This window comes from Alternaria dauci, chromosome 8 (assembly GCF_042100115.1).
Source record: "Alternaria dauci strain A2016 chromosome 8, whole genome shotgun sequence".
NCBI classification, from domain to species: Eukaryota; Fungi; Ascomycota; class Dothideomycetes; order Pleosporales; family Pleosporaceae; genus Alternaria; species Alternaria dauci.
In genome coordinates, this window is record NC_091279.1 from 990,962 (window position 1) to 1,008,525 (window position 17,564).

A 17,564-nucleotide genomic window follows, 5' to 3' on the forward strand; every position below is an offset into this window, starting at 1 on the left:
GGCATGAGCTAAGAATGGCCCGCCAACAACAGGGCCTAAGTGCTGCACCACTGCGCCCAGTCCCGAGCCTTTCTCCACTTGGGTGCTACACGTCAGAGTACTACTCAAAACTCCCCCTACAACTCACCCAAGACAGTGAACCCCTCACCGCACCCTGCCCTGATTTGTGTAGATGGATGGCGAGCTGCTGTCCTGATAGGCGCAACCGCGCAAAGTGCCCGCCCTTGACGCCCAATCGAAGCTGCCTATAGCCGCGCTGGTGATCCCGCCCGCAGAAGCCTCGCAGAAGCCTGTCTGCTTCGCGGCCCACAGTAACACCAACGAGGAGCTCCACGCCGCCTCCTCACCATGTCCGACTCGCACCGCCGCCGTAGCAAGAAGGACCCGGACCGCGAGCGCAGTACCCCTCGCACCAAGGACAAGGATAGAGATCGCGACCGCGAGCGCCATAAGAGCAGCAGGTCCCGCAAGACCCGCTCGTCGGCGTCCAAGGAAGACGACGAAAACCCACCATCCAGGCGCCAGTCGACCGACCGAGTGCGTAATTCGACGTCCACGTCGACTCTGACATCGTCGCAGGCCTCCAAGTCGTCGCACAAAATGGCAGTCGTGCCCGAGATGGGACGCCGCGGCTCGTTGGGCTCCGAGAACACGTCGCGCATCAGTCTGCCCTACCCGTCGCATTCCAAGACATATGCGAAAGAGAGCATATATTCCCGCGACGGCCTGGAGAAGAGGAAATCGGCCCCGACTCCAGATGCCACAGATGGCGAGGCATCACCAGGAAGGGACGATGAGCGACCAGCCGCACCACACCCACCCAGCCGAGCACCACCTCCACCGCCGCCGCGGGCGCCGCCGAGTCCTCCGCTCACTGCCACCACGGGCGCAGATCTTAGGAAGGCGGCCAGTGCAAACAGCATGCGAAGAAAGGACCCCGACATGATTGCGAGAGAGATGGAGGACGGCCGCCAAAGCGTAGACAGCGGGACGCGCATGACTTCCACGGCGGGCCCGCGGATCGCGTCACGCTCGAGCATCAGAGACGAGGACACATTCGACGGCACTGACCTCACCTCTACCACCGGATCGCAGCCCAGCACCATTCGCGCCAAGTCGCCCCCACCAACAACGAGAATGAGAACCGTGAGCCCATCCAACGTACGCCCCCCAGGTAGGACGTCAACCCCAGGCCGAACATCAACACCCGGCAGGACGTCGACGCCTGTCAAAGTGAAGACGAGAGCACCCTCGGAATATACACTCGACTCGGAGGCAACCTCGGTACTGCAGGACCGCAACTCTCACCACCGTCGCAGTCAATCACCCCCGCGTTCTGATATCTCGCAATCATCTGTCAACGATTCGTCACCACGGACACCCACCCAGCACTCAGTTCTTCCTTCTCATGTATCGTCTCTTAAGGATGGACCGCCTGTAATCGAGGTCATGACGGACCCCATGTCGCGTACACAGTCGGTAGATCCCAGCTACGCCCAATCGCCCATGACCCCGCCGCCTCCGCCGCCTCCTCCGGCCATGATGGAGGCCCCTCGAGTCGATTACCTCCTGCAGAATGGCGGGCTGGCCAAAGCCATTCCACGGAGTCTACTGGCCGCTATTGATGGAGTTCCAGCCTCGACCTACTCCCAGTATACCACACCAAGGCTATCTGGAGCACAAGCCCACGATGTCCGATCATTCTTCAAGCCGCTACAGAATGTTCTCAACAGTTACAACACTGTCATGGACACCAGCGGATCGTTGGCGGTAGCCACCGGTTATCGCTCGGTCGCGCGACGTCTCCTCGATCGCCTTGAAAATGTGTTTGCTCGTAACATATCCTCGGAGCACTGCGCATGCATGATGTGCTTCGAGCAATCGGTCGTGGAAGATTCTGCGGGTGTTAATTGGGGAGAAGTTCTAGAATTGGTCTCTGGACGTTGTGAATTGCCGACTTGGCCACCATATGAGGAAGGTCCTGGACCTGGACTGGGCATATCGTCTGATCTGGAAGCACCTTGCCAACGCATTGATGTTGATGTACCCGAGCAGTATCGCGAGCACTACGAGAAGCAGTCAAAGAAGACCAAGGTCGCGGTTCAGTCTTGGCTATCAGACCAACAAGACGGTGTCCCCGAAGATGCCGACGACGAAACTCTGACGTTCATCATGCTCACCCGCCTAGAACAGCCTCAGCGACCGCTCTTCTATGCACTGTTGTGGGGGCTGGAAAAACTTCCGAATCCTCGCACACAAAAGCCGGACAGCGGTACACCACCATACTTGGCAAAGGCCGGTCTGGCACTGCAGCGTTTGTACCGACTCTACACTCCACCACGCGACCAGTTGGTCGTCATGTATCTCATCCGCCATCCAGATATGCACAACATGCTCGCTACCCTGGCAGCTGTAACCAAACACGAATGGGAGATTCTGGTTTCTGGTCGCTTCGACGGCTTCCTTTGGTCAGGCGTCGAGGACATGCCTGATATGAACACGACCCCTCCTAGGTCAGGCTCGAGAGCAAGCCGGTCAGTTGACGGACCGCAACGATTTGCTTCGCCCGTACCGCCTAATCGATATGGAAACTTCAGCCCCAGTCCATACTCTCGACCTGGATCTGCCCGCCCTGGATCTGTCCGCCCGCCTGGTGGAGCCCCTGTGCAGATCGACGAAGAAACCGAGATTGCCGTACTTGCCGAGATCGAGCGAGAGATCTACCTTGGTATGGAAGCCATGGAAGACGCATTCGAGCAGCTTCACAATCAAGCCGAGGCTGTGCGTCGTCGTCTGCGCGAGCGCGCGGCGGCCTTGTCCATGGTGGCGCAGCAACGTAGGGGCGCTGGCATTGGGGGTATTGAGGTCAGAACCGACACACCCGCCAACATGCGCGATCCTGATGAGGGCGTCGATGATCTGAGGAGCGAGATTGGGCCGGACGACTCAGCTAGCAACGTCAGCAACAACAGGAGAAGGAAAGCACATCGTGCACGTGAACGACGAACACCGGCACCGGTCGAAGAAGAGAGCGAGGAGGACGTTGCGCTCGCCGAGAGGATACGCAGACGTTTCTAAGGTAATCAGGGGAATTCTGGGACATTGCATTTGCGGCGGTGGAGTTTGTTGGCGGCGTTTGGTATTGCTAATGATTTGGGGCCATGGCTGATATGATTTATGGCTTTCTAACGGCCGAAATATATGGATACCCAGTTTGAGAGCACGGGGACTGATAAGATACGCTTTCTTCCATGCTCGTAGGGCCGCGAAGTAGTTGAATGTATACCATTTGCTAGGATTCTTTACATGATGACGTCACTGGTGCTTATTTTTACAATGTCGATTGGCTCTGCGGGGATGGTTGAGGTTCAGATGGGAAAGCATCAAGGCTGTAGTGATGGTGATGGTGAGACTGGAAGGTGTTGATGGTGCTCCAATCATCTGGCACTGTCCGACCAGCGATGAGACGCACAGCTGCGGTCAACCCCGCTCAACCAACCCCAGACGTCGTCGAGGTGGTGGTGTGGCGCGGAGCATTGGACGAAGGTGATGGATGCAATGCCAAATCCAAGCCTATGCGAACTTGGTGCGATGGCAATGTTCGCTATTGTCCGGACGCCTTTGCTTTTGTCGGAGCTCATTAGCTAGACGCGACCCCATCCCTGCACGTTGACGCGCCGGACATGCATGTCCCTCTATGACAACAGAGCGCGGGCGGAACAGTAAACAGGCCAACAACCACGCCGGCGGTGCATACAACGACGCAGACTCGCCGTGTTTGGATATCCTCTGGCCCAATTGCACCAGATCCGGACATCTGCGTGCCTGGTCCCCCCTCTGCTGCGGTCCCCCCCTCCCCACCACCACTCGCTGTTGCCCTTACAATTGGATGTTTACGAAGCAAGCACTCTTTGGTAGGCGCAGACCACCGAGCCCTCTGTTTTGGACATGGCCTGCCACACGGCTCACTGCCCTCTTCTGCACACTCTCCCACTGACGCATCCCATCACCAGACCTCGGCCATTTTTCTGCTCGATCCGCCCTGCCATCACCTCGTAGCGACGACGGTAGCGACGACGGCCCTTCCGCTGTCCAACCAAGTCCCTCGCTTTTTACCTCCAGGAAGCGCACACGCGCAAATCGTCGATTCGCTTGCCCTGACCACATTACTGTATTCGCATCGATACGTCCAAACACACGCACCCTCGACAACGTTTTGGACACCAGGTTGCGCACATGGCCGATCTGGGCGCGAACGAGTCGGTCGACCCGAACACGCTCTACACCAAGCAGGAATGCATCGGCGGCGGTAGCTTTGGCAAGGTCTACAAGGGCCTCGACCGCCGGACGGGCCACACGGTCGCTATCAAGGTCATCGACGTGGAGAATGCCGAAGACGAGGTTGACGACATTATGGGTGAGATCATGATCCTCTCTGGCATGAGCTCGCCATACGTGACAAAGTACTACGGCTCGTATCTTACCGGCTCAGACCTGTGGATCGTCATGGAGTTCTGTTCAGGTGGCAGCTGCGCAGACCTGATGAAGCCTGGCCAGATAGCAGAGGCGGAGATTGCAGTCATACTCAAGGAGCTGTTGATGGGCCTGACCTATCTACACGACGACCACAAGCTACACCGCGACATAAAGGGTACGTGTACTAAACCAGGCCCGCGCACAGGAATGCTGACGTGAACATAGCGGCAAACATACTGGTCAGCGCAAATGGACAGGTCAAGCTCGCCGATTTTGGCGTTTCAGGACAGCTATCAGCGACCATGACCAAGAAGAATACGTTTGTTGGAACGCCCTTCTGGATGGCGCCCGAGGTCATTAAGCAGTCCGGTTACGACGGGAAAGCTGATATCTGGTCTCTGGGCATTACCGCGCTCGAGCTGGCCAACGGCGAGCCTCCTTATGCTGACATCCACCCCATGAAAGTTCTCTTCCTCATCCCAAAGAACCCGCCACCAACACTACAAGGCAACTTCTCCCCCGCATTCAAGGAGTTTGTCGACCTTTGCCTGCGGAAGGACCCCAAGGAACGTCCGAGCGCAAAGCAACTCCTACAGACAAACTTCATCCGCAAGGCTGGTAAGCCCGCTCGTTTGCAAGAGCTCATCTCCCGATACCAGGACTGGAAAGTCAGATATCCAAAAGAGGCGGCCGAATCAGAAGATGAAGCCACACCCGTGAAGAAGAGAGAGCCAGTCAACGAGGATTTGTGGGATTTTGGAACTGTCCGACCGACAGGAGGTCCTAGAGGGCCAGCGCTTGCCCCAATGAATGACGCTGGAGCCAATGCAAGGAACCACTCGCCGCAACGCAAACCTGTCGCGCAAAACAGGGGTGCCTATGGTGATGAGAACGACGATACCATTCGGGAACCCTCTTCGCCGACGAAGCGTTTAGCACCACTGCAGACTCCAGGCTCACCCGACCCTGTAAGGACTGCTGCACGAGTACCGCTGCCAGCATCACCAGAGAAGAGAACGGCTCCTTCTTTTCCACAACCAGCCGCAGAGCTCCCGCGAAAGTCCCCTGTTCCTGGCCTCTTCCAGCCGCCACCCAACAGAGCACTCGTCACGCCAACCAAGCCGTCAACTCCTCAACAGCCGAGACGACAGACGCCATTACAGCACACCTTCGATGATTTTGTACAGCGAGAGATTGCTGCGGAAATGAACACCTCAGAGATTACACCACAACAGCGAGTTCCAACTCCAAGTCGCGCTTCAGTTTTGCCGCAGATGACCATACCCGAAATACCGCCATTCCGTGGACAATCTGTCAGCCCCAGACAGAACAGTTCACAGAGCCAACCACCCAAGCCGTTACAAAGCCCTATCCGAACACAGCAACACGCTCCGACTTCATCGCAAGCTCAGAAACCTCTTCCATCGCTAGTCGGGCAGCAAGAACTGCCACCCCTGGCTGGGCAGAAGCCACTTCCTCCAACACAGCAATCGTTCACATCCTTCAGTCCAAGTTCTTCATCACGGCCTGACTCAGGATCATCGAATGACCCATTTGGCGGTCCGATGGCCTTGGATTGGCAGTTACCACCAACACAGCAGCAGCAAGTCGCACAGTCGCCCCCTCCACCGCCACCCCACGTTACCAAACCTTCACCGATGTCTCGTGGTTCCTTTGGTAAGCCCAAACCGACGCCCAACCATGCTAGTCTCTTTCAGACACAAGGTTCTCCACAAGCGCCTGTCGAGATAACAGCACTCAGCGGCGTGGTTATACCAGCTCTTGACGCTGCACTATCTCGTCGCAGTTACCATCTCAATATCAAGAACAAGCAAGAATCTGCCCGGTCACTAGATGACGCGCAGGGCTTCATCGAACGCAGACGGCAGAGGCAAGAATGCCATGACAAGGTGGTTCGGCTGGTCAACGAGATCAAGGGCAAGTTTGAGGAGCTGGATCGATGGGACGAGAAGGGAGAGGTAGGTATGGGTGGGGAGGTCGCGGGGTTCTTGGAAGGTTTCCTTGAGGAGGTGCTTGTACGGGTCGAGCCAGCAGACGATTAGTAGGACTGATTGCAGCACCGATACTTGCTTTGGCGCTTATGCATATGGAAAGGTGTCCTTGGGGATGTTCTCGTGCGATTTGGCAAGGCGTTTATTGATAGGATTCTTCTACCTGGGGATCGCGACTGAGTTGTAGATGGCTCTTGTTATGCATACTTCTGGACCCAATTCAAGGCTATTTAGTCCATGTCTCAGTCTCTTCCATTTTTGGTTCTTTGATAATGCACTATCACATTTGATCTGAGTCGGTGTTGTATTGATGGTAGGGGAGGTATTGGTGATGGGGAGCTACTACCACCAATCAGCGTCGAAGCAGCTCCGAACGCCGGGAATGTGAGTAGTGGTCGTAGTTTCGTCACTCGTTCTCGGAGAAGGCATCGCTACGCGTTCCTCTATCGCGCCACGCTATAGCGCTCAGCAAAGCCATCGGCAAGCCTTTGCACAATGGTGTGAGTATTGTGTGCTGGTAGGTAACAACACGTGACTGACTGCGGCCCTTAGACGTACCATCAGGAGCAATGCGCTCGAGAAGCTTGCCCGCCTGTCGGCGCAGTCGCCGTCTGTAGAGGCTACGCATTCGGACTTTGCGAGATTGTTCAAAAGATGCTCGGCGTCGAGCTTCATGAAGCTGCAGGAGCTGGAGGCAATCCTCGCCCTGTGCAAGTCTGCGCCATACATTGAGTCGATCGATGTCGCTGAGAAGCTGCTCTCACGCCTTTCCCCATACCTCGCCGCATCGCACACGCAGACGCTTGCGCCCTCTCCCAGCCTTCGGACCTTCGAGCCCGCGCCGTACGAAGTCCTTACCTACAACCTTACCTCTGCCGTCCTCTCGCTCGGCCTTCGACACGGCCAACTGCGAACACAAGCTGCCAATGCACTTGGAAGTTACCTCACCGGCTGGGTCTCGGCAGCTGCAGAGCTTTCCGAAGAACAATTCGTCGACGATGGAGCCGACGACTATGCGGCAGATGGAGAGCTGGCGCGCGTCATGACACACAGTCTGTCGCTGCTGGGCTTCCTGGGTGCCGCTGCCGAGCATGCCCACTTCTGGAATGCCTACGACAGACTCCAGCTTGTTCAGCATGTGCGCAAAGCATTGACGGAGAACTTCCTCATCGCATTCGAAACCGTGCTGTCTATTGTGCGTAATGCGCGCTCTCACCAGCACGGTCTGAGGGAGTGGAGGCGCTATACCAAACACTATGCTGCTACTGGACGCCCACTTGGTGCCATGATCCTGCACGATTCTTTCCTCAAGGTCGTACTGGCTTCGGCTTCGCTACTTGTGGGAAGTAGCTCACATCTTGCGTCGCAAACGTCTGTTCTAGACCACCTTCAGACTACGCTCCACAAGAAGAACCACAAGATTCTTAAGGATGCAGCCGAGAACTCGCTGGCTGATGGACTGGCCAAGATTGCAGGAGAGGAGATGGAACGTCTAGAGAACGACATGGACTACCTGCAACGGGTGGGCTCTGCTTGGCAGCAGCAACAAGCCGCCTCCGTCAAAGCTAAGGTACTTGTCACGTATCTCTGCTGTACCATTTACGACGACGACACGGATATCACAGACGCAGAAGTCTTGACTGCCTGGCTCGACAACGTACTCAATGACCATGCACAGAGCGCGGATCATGAGCTGGCTTCCACAGTACTGAAATCCATGGCCATTCTCGCCAAACTCTCGCCAGAGCTGGCGTCTGGCCTGGGACGGTCGCTTCCTCGAGTTATTGTTCAAGCCAATTTCGATCATCGGACAACTTCCGTTGCGGCTGAGTCGCTCGCTGCTGTCCTCAGCCTCCTACCTCAGGACGCCATTATCACGACACTTTACAGCTTAGGCAATGTCATCAGCGTCGCTCCCAAGACTGATCGAAACCCGTCTTCGTCTCCCACGCTGAATGGCACTGGAAAGTCTGCGCGTACAGGTGGTGTTTACAATAATCAGAATGGCAGTACCATCTCGCTCACGCCAAGTGATGTTGACGAGCCCCATCATGTGCACACCACTGTCGTTGAAACCATCGTTTCTGTGGCAAGGAACTGCAAGGATCCCAAGATTACGGCTCTGGCGCTGTCTATGCTCATCCAGAAAATTGGCCGCTCTGGCAAGGTTGTGGACGCGAAGATCATCACCGATTCAGCTTTCTTGGGTGTCCACAGCCCACCTGGGGAGTTCAGATCATTGCTCAAGGTCTACACTAAGCTCTCGCATGACGCGTTGGTCTCGGACGACGGGGCTATACTCGAAGCTGTCATGGCAGCCCGTCTCAACCTTTCCAGGGAAATATCTGCCGATGAGCCTACCTTTGAAATATATCTTGCTCACTTACTGGACACAATAGTTAGCAAAGGAGATGCTCAAGAGACGTCGCATCGTCATTTAAGAGACACGGAGCTTGCAGCTCAAGAGATTGGGCAATTGCTGAAGCCTCTTGCACTTCTACTCGAAAGGAACGCGGAACGAGCCGAGTATTCAGAGCTCGACGACGTTATTATTGAACTCCAGCGCGACGCTTGGTTCAACATTGTCGTTCACGGCTTCGATCTTCTCTCTGATCTCGGGAAACAACACAGAGAAGAATTGCGCACTCTAGCGCGGTTCAGCAAGCCGCTCATTGCTGAAGAGCGACCTTTCCTTTCCGAGAGTGACATTGAACTCAACACGGTGTTGCGTCGCGGCAAGTCACCCGAACATACGATCGAGCAAAAGAAGCGGCTTGGGAAATTGCTCCCGTCCTGCGAGCCTGATACCAAGTCTTTGAGCTACCAGGAAGCAGTCTTTTTGAGCACTGCATACCTGGTTGAAGACCTACGCGCAAGTACAGGTGATTGCACTAAAGCACTTGCATACTTCCTCGATCCAAAGCTGCGAAGTGGCGCAGTGGGAAATTGTATGGCTGCCATCACAACAACCGCTGTTCGAACCTATCTGGCAAAAACTCTGTCGGGTCAGTCACATACGTTCTCGACTCCATACCTGGCGAGGCAGCTAGCGACAATATTCTCAGCATGCTGTCATCGCATCGCTCGCGTTCAGCAAGCGGCAGCTGCCTGTGCAGACATCATCATCCGCGAAGTACCATCTACCCTGTGCCAGAAAAGCGCACTCTTCGCCCTGTTGGAGCTGCTCTCAATGATGTGGTACAGCTGCTTAGAAGGCGAGACTGACGATTATTCCTGGAAGTCAACCTTTACATCAAAGCGATCCAATATCGTGGTAGAATTGTCAGACGACTACGCTTTCCGAAGAGCGACCCTCGAAGCTTTACATAAGCGTGCGACAGTATGGGTGAAAGGGGCACTGGACATTGCTCCACTTGACGTGAAAGGACTCCTGCAATCCTATCTCTCCGAGTTTGATGATGAGATGACTTTCGGCCATATCTCGCTAGGACGATCTTTTGCCTTGGAAATGGGATCTGTTATCCCGTCAACTGATCAACGACTTGGCGCCATTGAACGCCAGGGCATAAACATCAACACCGCGTCAGACTTCATCACGCAGTACACAACAAGACAAGAGTACAAGTTTCTTGAGGGTGTGGCTGATCAAGAGGAAGAATGGCTCCAGGGCGCACCGGCTTCTGGAGGAAAGTCAACTTACCTCTCGCGAAGCTTGCACGAAGCGACAACTCTTCTCGTAGACCTGGAGAATCGTACCCTCAATCACAAGCATGTTACGATTGCTGAGCTTCGCGACATACTACGGAGAGCGGCCGCGCTTTTGTGTAGGGTCAAAACGGACCAATCGCCTATCGTTCAGCACTTGGTCGGAATCCCCTTTGCGGTTTTCTCGAAGCAATCTATCAAGCTTGGTATCTCACTATGGACAAGCGTTGCAAAGGAGAACCCTCGTAAGACATATTCCTGTGTAAACTATATGCGAAACACACACTGACTTCGAACACGCGATTTTTAGGCATGGAATCTCGAATCCTCATTGCTATCGCGGAGAATTGGGAAAACACCGTGCGCAAGCGTCGTGGTATCTTCAGTCCCGCATTGAGACACGAAGATCCCTTCTACGGGAAGCAAGAATTCGCCGCAACAGACAAAGAAGCGCTCTCGAAACGCCAACAGCAAATCTACAACCTCATCGCGCCGCATTTCCGCCTGTTGCAGTTTTTGTCTAGCCACTTTAGTGCTTCGCGATTGAGCATGGCGGATGTGGAGCGCGTATATGTTCGGTTGATGTATATTACGCTTGACGCGATGAGCGCCGGTTGTTCGCAACCGCTTGCTCGCGAGGCGTACTTTCATGTCGTTCTGCTTGGGCTGCGTATTGCACGCCATTGCACTACCTTATCAGCGACCATTAGGTGGCGGTTGACCGATCGCATACTGACTGCTGCTCTGGCATGGTTCGCAAAAGCACCACAATGGTCCTTTGGGGGCAATCGACTACAGATCAAGGCCGAGACGCATGTCCTTGCAGACGTGCAGGCGCAGCTTGACCTTATCGGAAAGGTCACAACAGGCGTCGATGTCGGCGCGAAATTGAAGGCAAAGCAGGACCTCCTATCTATACTGCTCTCGAACGAGCAGACTCGTCTCATGGTGTGGCTGTTCCCTCTTGATTACGGCAAGAAGCATCATTTCACTGCTGGACGCCAGAACAACACAATTCCCGATGTAAGTTTTCTGTACATGCTAAACGATACGGGCTAATACCGCTAGAATGCTGTGTCCGCTCATCTGAAGACGGCCTGGACTGAAAACCCCGCGATCGCTGTACATCTCCTCAAGCGCTTCCAATCTCAGCGTCTCAACACCGAGGTCCGATGGCAGGTACTGAACTTCCCGCACAAGGTGTTGGACGAACCAGATGCTCTTGAGATCCTGCTGGGTAACCTGCTGCCAAGTGACGTGTCATTCCAGCTCAAGTACATGCTCTACTGGAAGCCTGTGAACCCTATCACGGCCGTCACGTACTTCCTTCCAGCATATGGTAACCATCCTTTCATCATCCAGTACGCGATGAGGGCATTGGAGAGCCATTCTGTCGACGTTATGTTTTTCTACGTCTACCAGATTGTGCAAACGCTTCGATATGACGTTCTAGGCTACGTTGAGCGCTACATTATCGAGACGGCCAAGTTCTCTCAGTTGTTTGCCCATCAAATCATCTGGAATATGAAAGCAAACGCGTACAAGGATGAGGCTTCCGAGATACCCGATCCTGTCAAACCGACACTTGACAAGGTGATGGCTAGTTTGGAATCCAGTTTCTCCAAGGAGGACCATGCCTTCTATGAGCGCGAGTTTGCTTTCTTCAATGAAGTCACGGGCATCTCTGGTACTCTACGCTCTGTTCTGCACGAGCCCAAGGAGGTCAAGAAACAGAAGATTGAGGAGGAACTTCGCAAGATTCAAGTGGAGGTTGGTGTCTACCTACCCTCAAACCCGGATGGTCAAGTCATTGGTATTGATCGCAAATCCGGCAAGCCGCTGCAGAGTCACGCAAAGACACCTTTCATGGCTACATTCCGCATCAGGAAGACCAGGCCTGACGATCAAGGCCTGGAAGACCAGGAAGACGAGAACCGCGACGTTGCGCAAAAGAAAGACAACACCTACGAAACATGGCTCTCTGCGATTTTTAAGGTCGGAGATGACTGTCGTCAAGACGTGCTTGCGTTGCAGATGATCGCCGCCTTCCGAGGCATCTTCAATACTGTCGGCCTTGACGTCTGGGTCTTCCCCTACCGAGTTACAGCAACTGCGCCAGGTTGCGGAGTCATCGACGTTCTTCCCAACTCCATCTCGCGTGACATGCTCGGTCGCGAGGCCGTCAACCGACTTGACGACTACTTCGTGTCACGCTACGGCAACGAGGACTCGATTCGCTACCAGGAAGCACGCTCCAACTTTGTCAAATCAATGGCTGCCTACTCAGTCATCAGTTTCCTCCTTCAATTCAAAGATCGCCACAACGGCAACATCATGATCGACGACGCTGGCCACATTATCCACATCGACTTTGGTTTCTGCTTCGATATCGCACCCGGTGGTATAAAATTTGAACGCGCGCCGTTCAAGCTTACGGCTGAAATGATCGCCGTCATGTCTGGCAAGAACTCTGCAAACCCATACCAATCGCAAGCGTATCGCTGGTTCGAGGAACTTACTGTCAAAGCTTTCCTCGCTAGCAGACAGCACTGTGAGCATCTCTGTCACGTCGTACAAGTCATGTTGGACAGTGGACTGCCGTGCTTCAAACCGGAGAGCATGAAGAACTTCCGTGATCGGTTTGTGTTGGACAAGAGCGAGAGGGAGGCGGCGGATTATATGAGGGGACTGATTGAGAAGAGCAGGGGCAGTTATTCGACTGGAACCTATGATCGGTTCCAACTTATCACTAATGGAATTCCTTATTAAGCCGGGATACAGGGGGACTTGAAGGGAGGCTTGGGCTTTGTAGAGAATAATATTAATGCTGTGGACGCTTCCTCCTGTTTGTGGATCAGACACGATGATCATTGACAACAACGGGGCGATGGGGATATTGTCGTGCTACTGAGATAGATTTCCCTTGTTTTATTCACGAACAACATGCCAGACATGTTACCAAGACATTTTCTCTTGGCCCGAGGCAAAACCCAAAAAGCAACACGAATACCATGTCCGCATACTCCGTCTCTTGGCATATGCATACCACTGCGGCCCAGACCATAGACTCATTTCCGTCATGCCAGTTACGCCAGTCATGATCCAAGCAGTTGAGCGTTGGTCCGACTCCGCACGTACGACGAACAAGCAATACCGATCGACCTCCTGACAACAACCTACCAGGACGTCTCGCATCTCCCCCGGATTCCACTCAGCTACACGAGGCCTGCATAGAAGCATACATAAGGGCGCGCATTCTAGCCCGAATAGGAAAGTAGTTGTGTCTAGTTCGGCCCCACATGGCCATGCGATTGGCGGAAGGCGTTGGCGGTGACGCGCGGGAAAAAAAGGGCTTCAACCTTCCAGCCATTGAGTCTTCCTTCGCTAAATAACTTTGACTTCTTTCCAGTACACATCCAGGCCTCTCTGAGTTGTGGTGATGTTCATCGATAGTTAACCCATTCATTTCTTGTTAGCATCGTTTCTTGCGCTCGCTCAGGCCCGTCGGAATATCGTATTTTTATCAAAATTTGTTGGAATCATGACGCAAGCGTCCAGTATCGATATAGAAAGGTCACCACAATCAACAGAGATGGGGAAAGAGGAGGTGGAGATGACACAGAAGGGGCAATGCGGGACAGGAGATGAGACGCAAGTTGGAGCAGCATGGAACGGGAAGCGAAGTAGGTTCAGAATGATCGCTATCGTTACCGCGCTCTTTGTACGTTTGAGCCTATCTTTCTCATCGTACCATCTTGGTGGACAATACCCAGAATCTCCATGTTATCTTTGTTGCTAATTCACTCCATCCAGCTCTCGCTCTTCGTCTCCGCCCTTGATGCAACAATCGTCGCCACAGCCCTGCCGACCATATCCCGCGACCTCAATAGTGCTGCCGGTTACACCTGGATCGGAGGCGCATATCTTCTTGCCAACGCCGCGTCCGGCCCTATTTGGGCCAAGTTATCTGACATCTGGGGCCGAAAACCAATCATGTTGGCAGCCCTTGCTATTTTCTTTGCTAGCTCAGCTGTTTGTGCAACGGCGAAGACGATGCAGGAATTGATCATTGGGCGAGCTTTCCAGGGGACGGCCGGTGGCGGACTCATTCTCTTAGTACATGTTTGTATTAGCGATCTGTTCAGTTTGAGGCAGAGGAGTTTGTTGATGGTGAGTGGCTTGTGACGTCATGTTGTGATGGTGGAATCTGGCTAACATTTTGTGCGTAGGGGTTCACGGAGGGCATCTGGGCATTAGCTGGTGGAATCGGACCGGTTCTGGGAGGTATTTTCGCTAGTCTGGTAACATGGAGATGGTGCTGTAAGTGGAATCCTCATCATATCGAGCTTCGTGCATCTACGCTGACATCTAATCTTTATGATACACAGTCTACATCAATTTACCCATCAGTGGATTCGCCGCTTTACTCATCCTTCTCTTCCTGGACATCAAGCACGAACACACCTCTTTCTTCGATGGCATCAAAGCTATAGATTGGTTCGGAATCTTCACCTTCCTCGGATTCACGCTCATGATTCTATTGGGTCTGGATTTTGGTGGCGTCCTGTTTCCATGGAACTCTGCCAAAGTCATTGCACTACTCGTAGTGGGTGGAGCTATGATCTTTGCATTCATCTACAGCGAGGCCAAAGTGGCAAAGTATCCGTTGATTCCTATGACGTTGTTCCGTCGAAGAACAAACGTCGCCGCTTTCCTCGTTGTCTTCTTTCACGGTTTCGTGTTTATCGCAGGAGAGTACTATCTGCCGCTGTTTTTCCAGGCCGTCCTCGAAGCTTCACCCTTACGATCTGGACTGCTTCTCCTCCCTTTTATCGTCACGGGTGCAATCGCGGGAGTCTTCTGTGGCCTCATCATGCACAAGACGGGTCGTTTTCGCGAGATAATATGGGTCGGTACCATGCTCCTCACAGTTGGTTTTGGCCTCTTCATCTCCTTCGATGCCTACACTTCAACAGCTAAAGCAGTCGGCCTGGTTATAGTGGGTGGCTTGGGATCCGGTATCCTGTTCGAAGCGCCCATGATTGCTATCCAGAGTCAGGTGAAACAGCACGATGTTGCAAGTGCTACTGCGACTCTGTCGTTCATCCGCAATATTGGTGTCTCAATATCGACCATAATTGGTGGCACCATTTTCCAAAACTCGATGAACAACCGCGCTTCGTTCCTTCGAGACGCCGGGTTGCCGCAGAATCTCTTGAGCCAGCTTGATGGCGATAGCGCAATGGCCAATGTCATGCTTCCTGCTACCTTTGAAAATTCAGCATGGGAGCTTGCTGCGAAGCATGCCTTCGCGTATGCGATGCGCAACATGTGGATCACCTATACGGTGTTCGCTTTCTTGAGTTTCGGGGCGAGTTTGTTTATTAAGGCGGCAGTATTGGGGACAGATCATGTGGAGACTGTTACCGGACTGAAGAAAGACAAGGTCTCGACAAGAGTCGAGACGGATAGTCTTTAAGATACAAAGTGAGAGTGGTGTCGTCTGTGCATATCATAAAGAGTTGTTTAGAAGATGAATGGAAGAATACTGACCGGGATCGAGACATTGTGGTGTTACAAATCAGATAAGGATATCTCATAAAACACCGAGGCAATGATTTAGATCGCTTAGATCAAGCTCTGCTATGTTGTAAGCATACAGCGGTCTAGAGCACAGGCAATTCGCAACACTTCACTCGCAAAAACAGCTCCTATTGGTCTATACTGATGCCTGCGCTACAGCAATCAGAGGATTCTGAAACTACGGCCCAAGTAAAATGCTTTCTGGCTCTCCTGCGTTTAGAGGATTAAAGAAACATGTTGTAGGACGTGGATCTAGGTAGCTGGGGCAGCTTGATGTATCAGATGAGTTATATGATTAGCCCCGCATCTTGGGCTGGGTTATCCAAGGATTTAACAACCTGTTTCCCTTTCACCCCGTATGCCTTCTGCTAAGTAATTCTACAAGTACTCGTGCTAAAACACAAGCAATAGTCAACGACTTTTAATACATCTTGAGGATACAGAGCCATGCCCAATTACGAAGTGGCTTGACTGAAAAAGCTGAATCTTGTTCATACACAATAGTACTTTTCAGCTAATTAAAGCACTCAATTTCTGTACATAAATTAGTTTTCCTCTCAAACGTCCAACATTAGATTAGCTCACAAACTATCATACATCCACTAAACTGGTCCCAAAACCGACACAGACGACAACAGTCAAACGAAAAAATCGTCAACTATACGATTCACCTCCACAACAATGCCATTACACGTCATTAAGATTATCCGATTACTTCTTGGCACTTCGAACAAGCCCAAGTCTGCTGCTCGACTGGAGAAGTACTTGAGCAAAGCACGCCGTGCTGAAGGAACCCCGGATGAGAGTCTGTGGTATGACCAAGAAACCCCAAACATCACACGCCAAAACCACGGTGCCAATATTGGGGACGGAACGTTCTTGTGCAAATGCGGCACCGAGAACACTTTGATTCACTTCTGCGGAGCTCACCCCTTCAAGTATCTAACATGTCGAGCATGCGGTTGTGTCTTTTCGAAAAGGTTTGCATGCTCCGATATCCTCCAGGCTGGCGTCAAAAGTACATCACGGAATCTAAGTGGCGAACTGCGTATCGGTCAGCTATGTCCAGACTGTGGGTTAACGCATCGCGCAGTCAAGAAGAACGCTAAAGTATCATTCGATATGATATGTGTTTGCGGCAGCGTGGCGGATGAGTCCTGGGTTCACTTCTCCATAGGATCCCCTATGGACTACTGGTGCAACCCTGTCACTCTCCCTCAGGAGTTGAAAACCAAGCACACGATGGAACTTATCGAGAAGCACAACCGTGCCCAACAGAGAGAGCGTCAAGGAGCCAGAGCGCATAGAAACGAGCTCTTGTCGTCGATTGATTGAGTTACAGACGCGGATAGCGGAAAGTAATTTGGCGGTGACATGTAACGAGTCCCAATGCATTCGTACCCTGTCCAAGGTTAGGTATGATGTCTGGTTGTTAGTGTATGAACATCCACATATATCATGGCGATGATGAATTGAGCGAACACACTCAGCACATATCTAGAAAACTTTGGGTAAGACGTGTTACAGAAGGGCGGGTAGGAGACTGGGGAAGCAGCTGTGCCTGAATTGCCAAAGTCATAGGTAAGTTTTATTCTTCTTCTTTCTCTCGAAATCATTATCAACCATTCTCAAATAAACTCTAGTTCTTAAACGTATCGGAAAGAAGACAGTGTAAGTTGTTCCTGCACTTGACGATTGTCCGTGTTTACAGCAGTAATGCTGACGTCATGCCACCACCGAATAACCTTTCGGCGGAAACATCACGCTTGAGTTCCAAAACCCCCCGAAGTTCATATTTTATCTGTCCCATATGTAGGTCCGACGCTT

The 17,564-nt window shown here is 52.8% G+C and overlaps 4 protein-coding genes across 4 annotated transcripts; all 4 read left to right on the plus strand.

Moving 5' to 3' along the window:
* Nucleotides 1–91: 91 nt before the first annotated feature.
* Nucleotides 92–3,293, plus strand: ACET3X_008280 (uncharacterized protein). The gene has a single exon (XM_069454436.1). The coding sequence runs from the start codon at nt 349–351 to the stop codon at nt 3,076–3,078; it is 2,730 nt and encodes a 909-aa protein (XP_069303882.1). The 5' UTR covers nt 92–348; the 3' UTR covers nt 3,079–3,293.
* A 943-nt stretch (nt 3,294–4,236) lies between these two features.
* Nucleotides 4,237–6,539, plus strand: ACET3X_008281 (uncharacterized protein; the record flags this gene model as incomplete). The annotated part of the gene is made up of 2 exons (XM_069454437.1): nt 4,237–4,651; nt 4,702–6,539. The coding sequence occupies 2 exons, from the start codon at nt 4,237–4,239 to the stop codon at nt 6,537–6,539; spliced, it is 2,253 nt and encodes a 750-aa protein (XP_069303883.1).
* Nucleotides 6,540–6,983: 444 nt separating this feature from the next.
* Nucleotides 6,984–12,923, plus strand: ACET3X_008282 (uncharacterized protein; the record flags this gene model as incomplete). Its single annotated transcript, XM_069454438.1, has 4 exons — nt 6,984–6,988; nt 7,041–10,399; nt 10,465–11,177; nt 11,223–12,923. 4 exons carry the CDS (start codon nt 6,984–6,986, stop codon nt 12,921–12,923), a joined length of 5,778 nt encoding a protein of 1,925 aa, XP_069303884.1.
* Nucleotides 12,924–13,552: 629 nt separating this feature from the next.
* Nucleotides 13,553–15,743, plus strand: ACET3X_008283 (uncharacterized protein). The gene is made up of 4 exons (XM_069454439.1): nt 13,553–13,875; nt 13,968–14,324; nt 14,384–14,474; nt 14,543–15,743. The coding sequence occupies exons 1-4, from the start codon at nt 13,696–13,698 to the stop codon at nt 15,631–15,633; spliced, it is 1,719 nt and encodes a 572-aa protein (XP_069303885.1). The 5' UTR covers nt 13,553–13,695; the 3' UTR covers nt 15,634–15,743.
* The last annotated feature ends 1,821 nt before the right edge of the window (nt 15,744–17,564 follow it).

Excerpts from the sequence above, each read along its gene's own strand:
- ACET3X_008283 (XM_069454439.1), top strand. The coding sequence starts at position 13,696 with ATGACGCAAGCGTCCAGTATCGATATAGAAAGGTCACCACAATCAACA. Across the intron at positions 13,876-13,967 it reads CTATCGTTACCGCGCTCTTT|CTCTCGCTCTTCGTCTCCGC; the intron begins GTACGTTTGAGC and ends CACTCCATCCAG. Across the intron at positions 14,325-14,383 it reads GGCAGAGGAGTTTGTTGATG|GGGTTCACGGAGGGCATCTG; the intron begins GTGAGTGGCTTG and ends TTTTGTGCGTAG.
- ACET3X_008280 (XM_069454436.1), top strand. The coding sequence starts at position 349 with ATGTCCGACTCGCACCGCCGCCGTAGCAAGAAGGACCCGGACCGCGAG.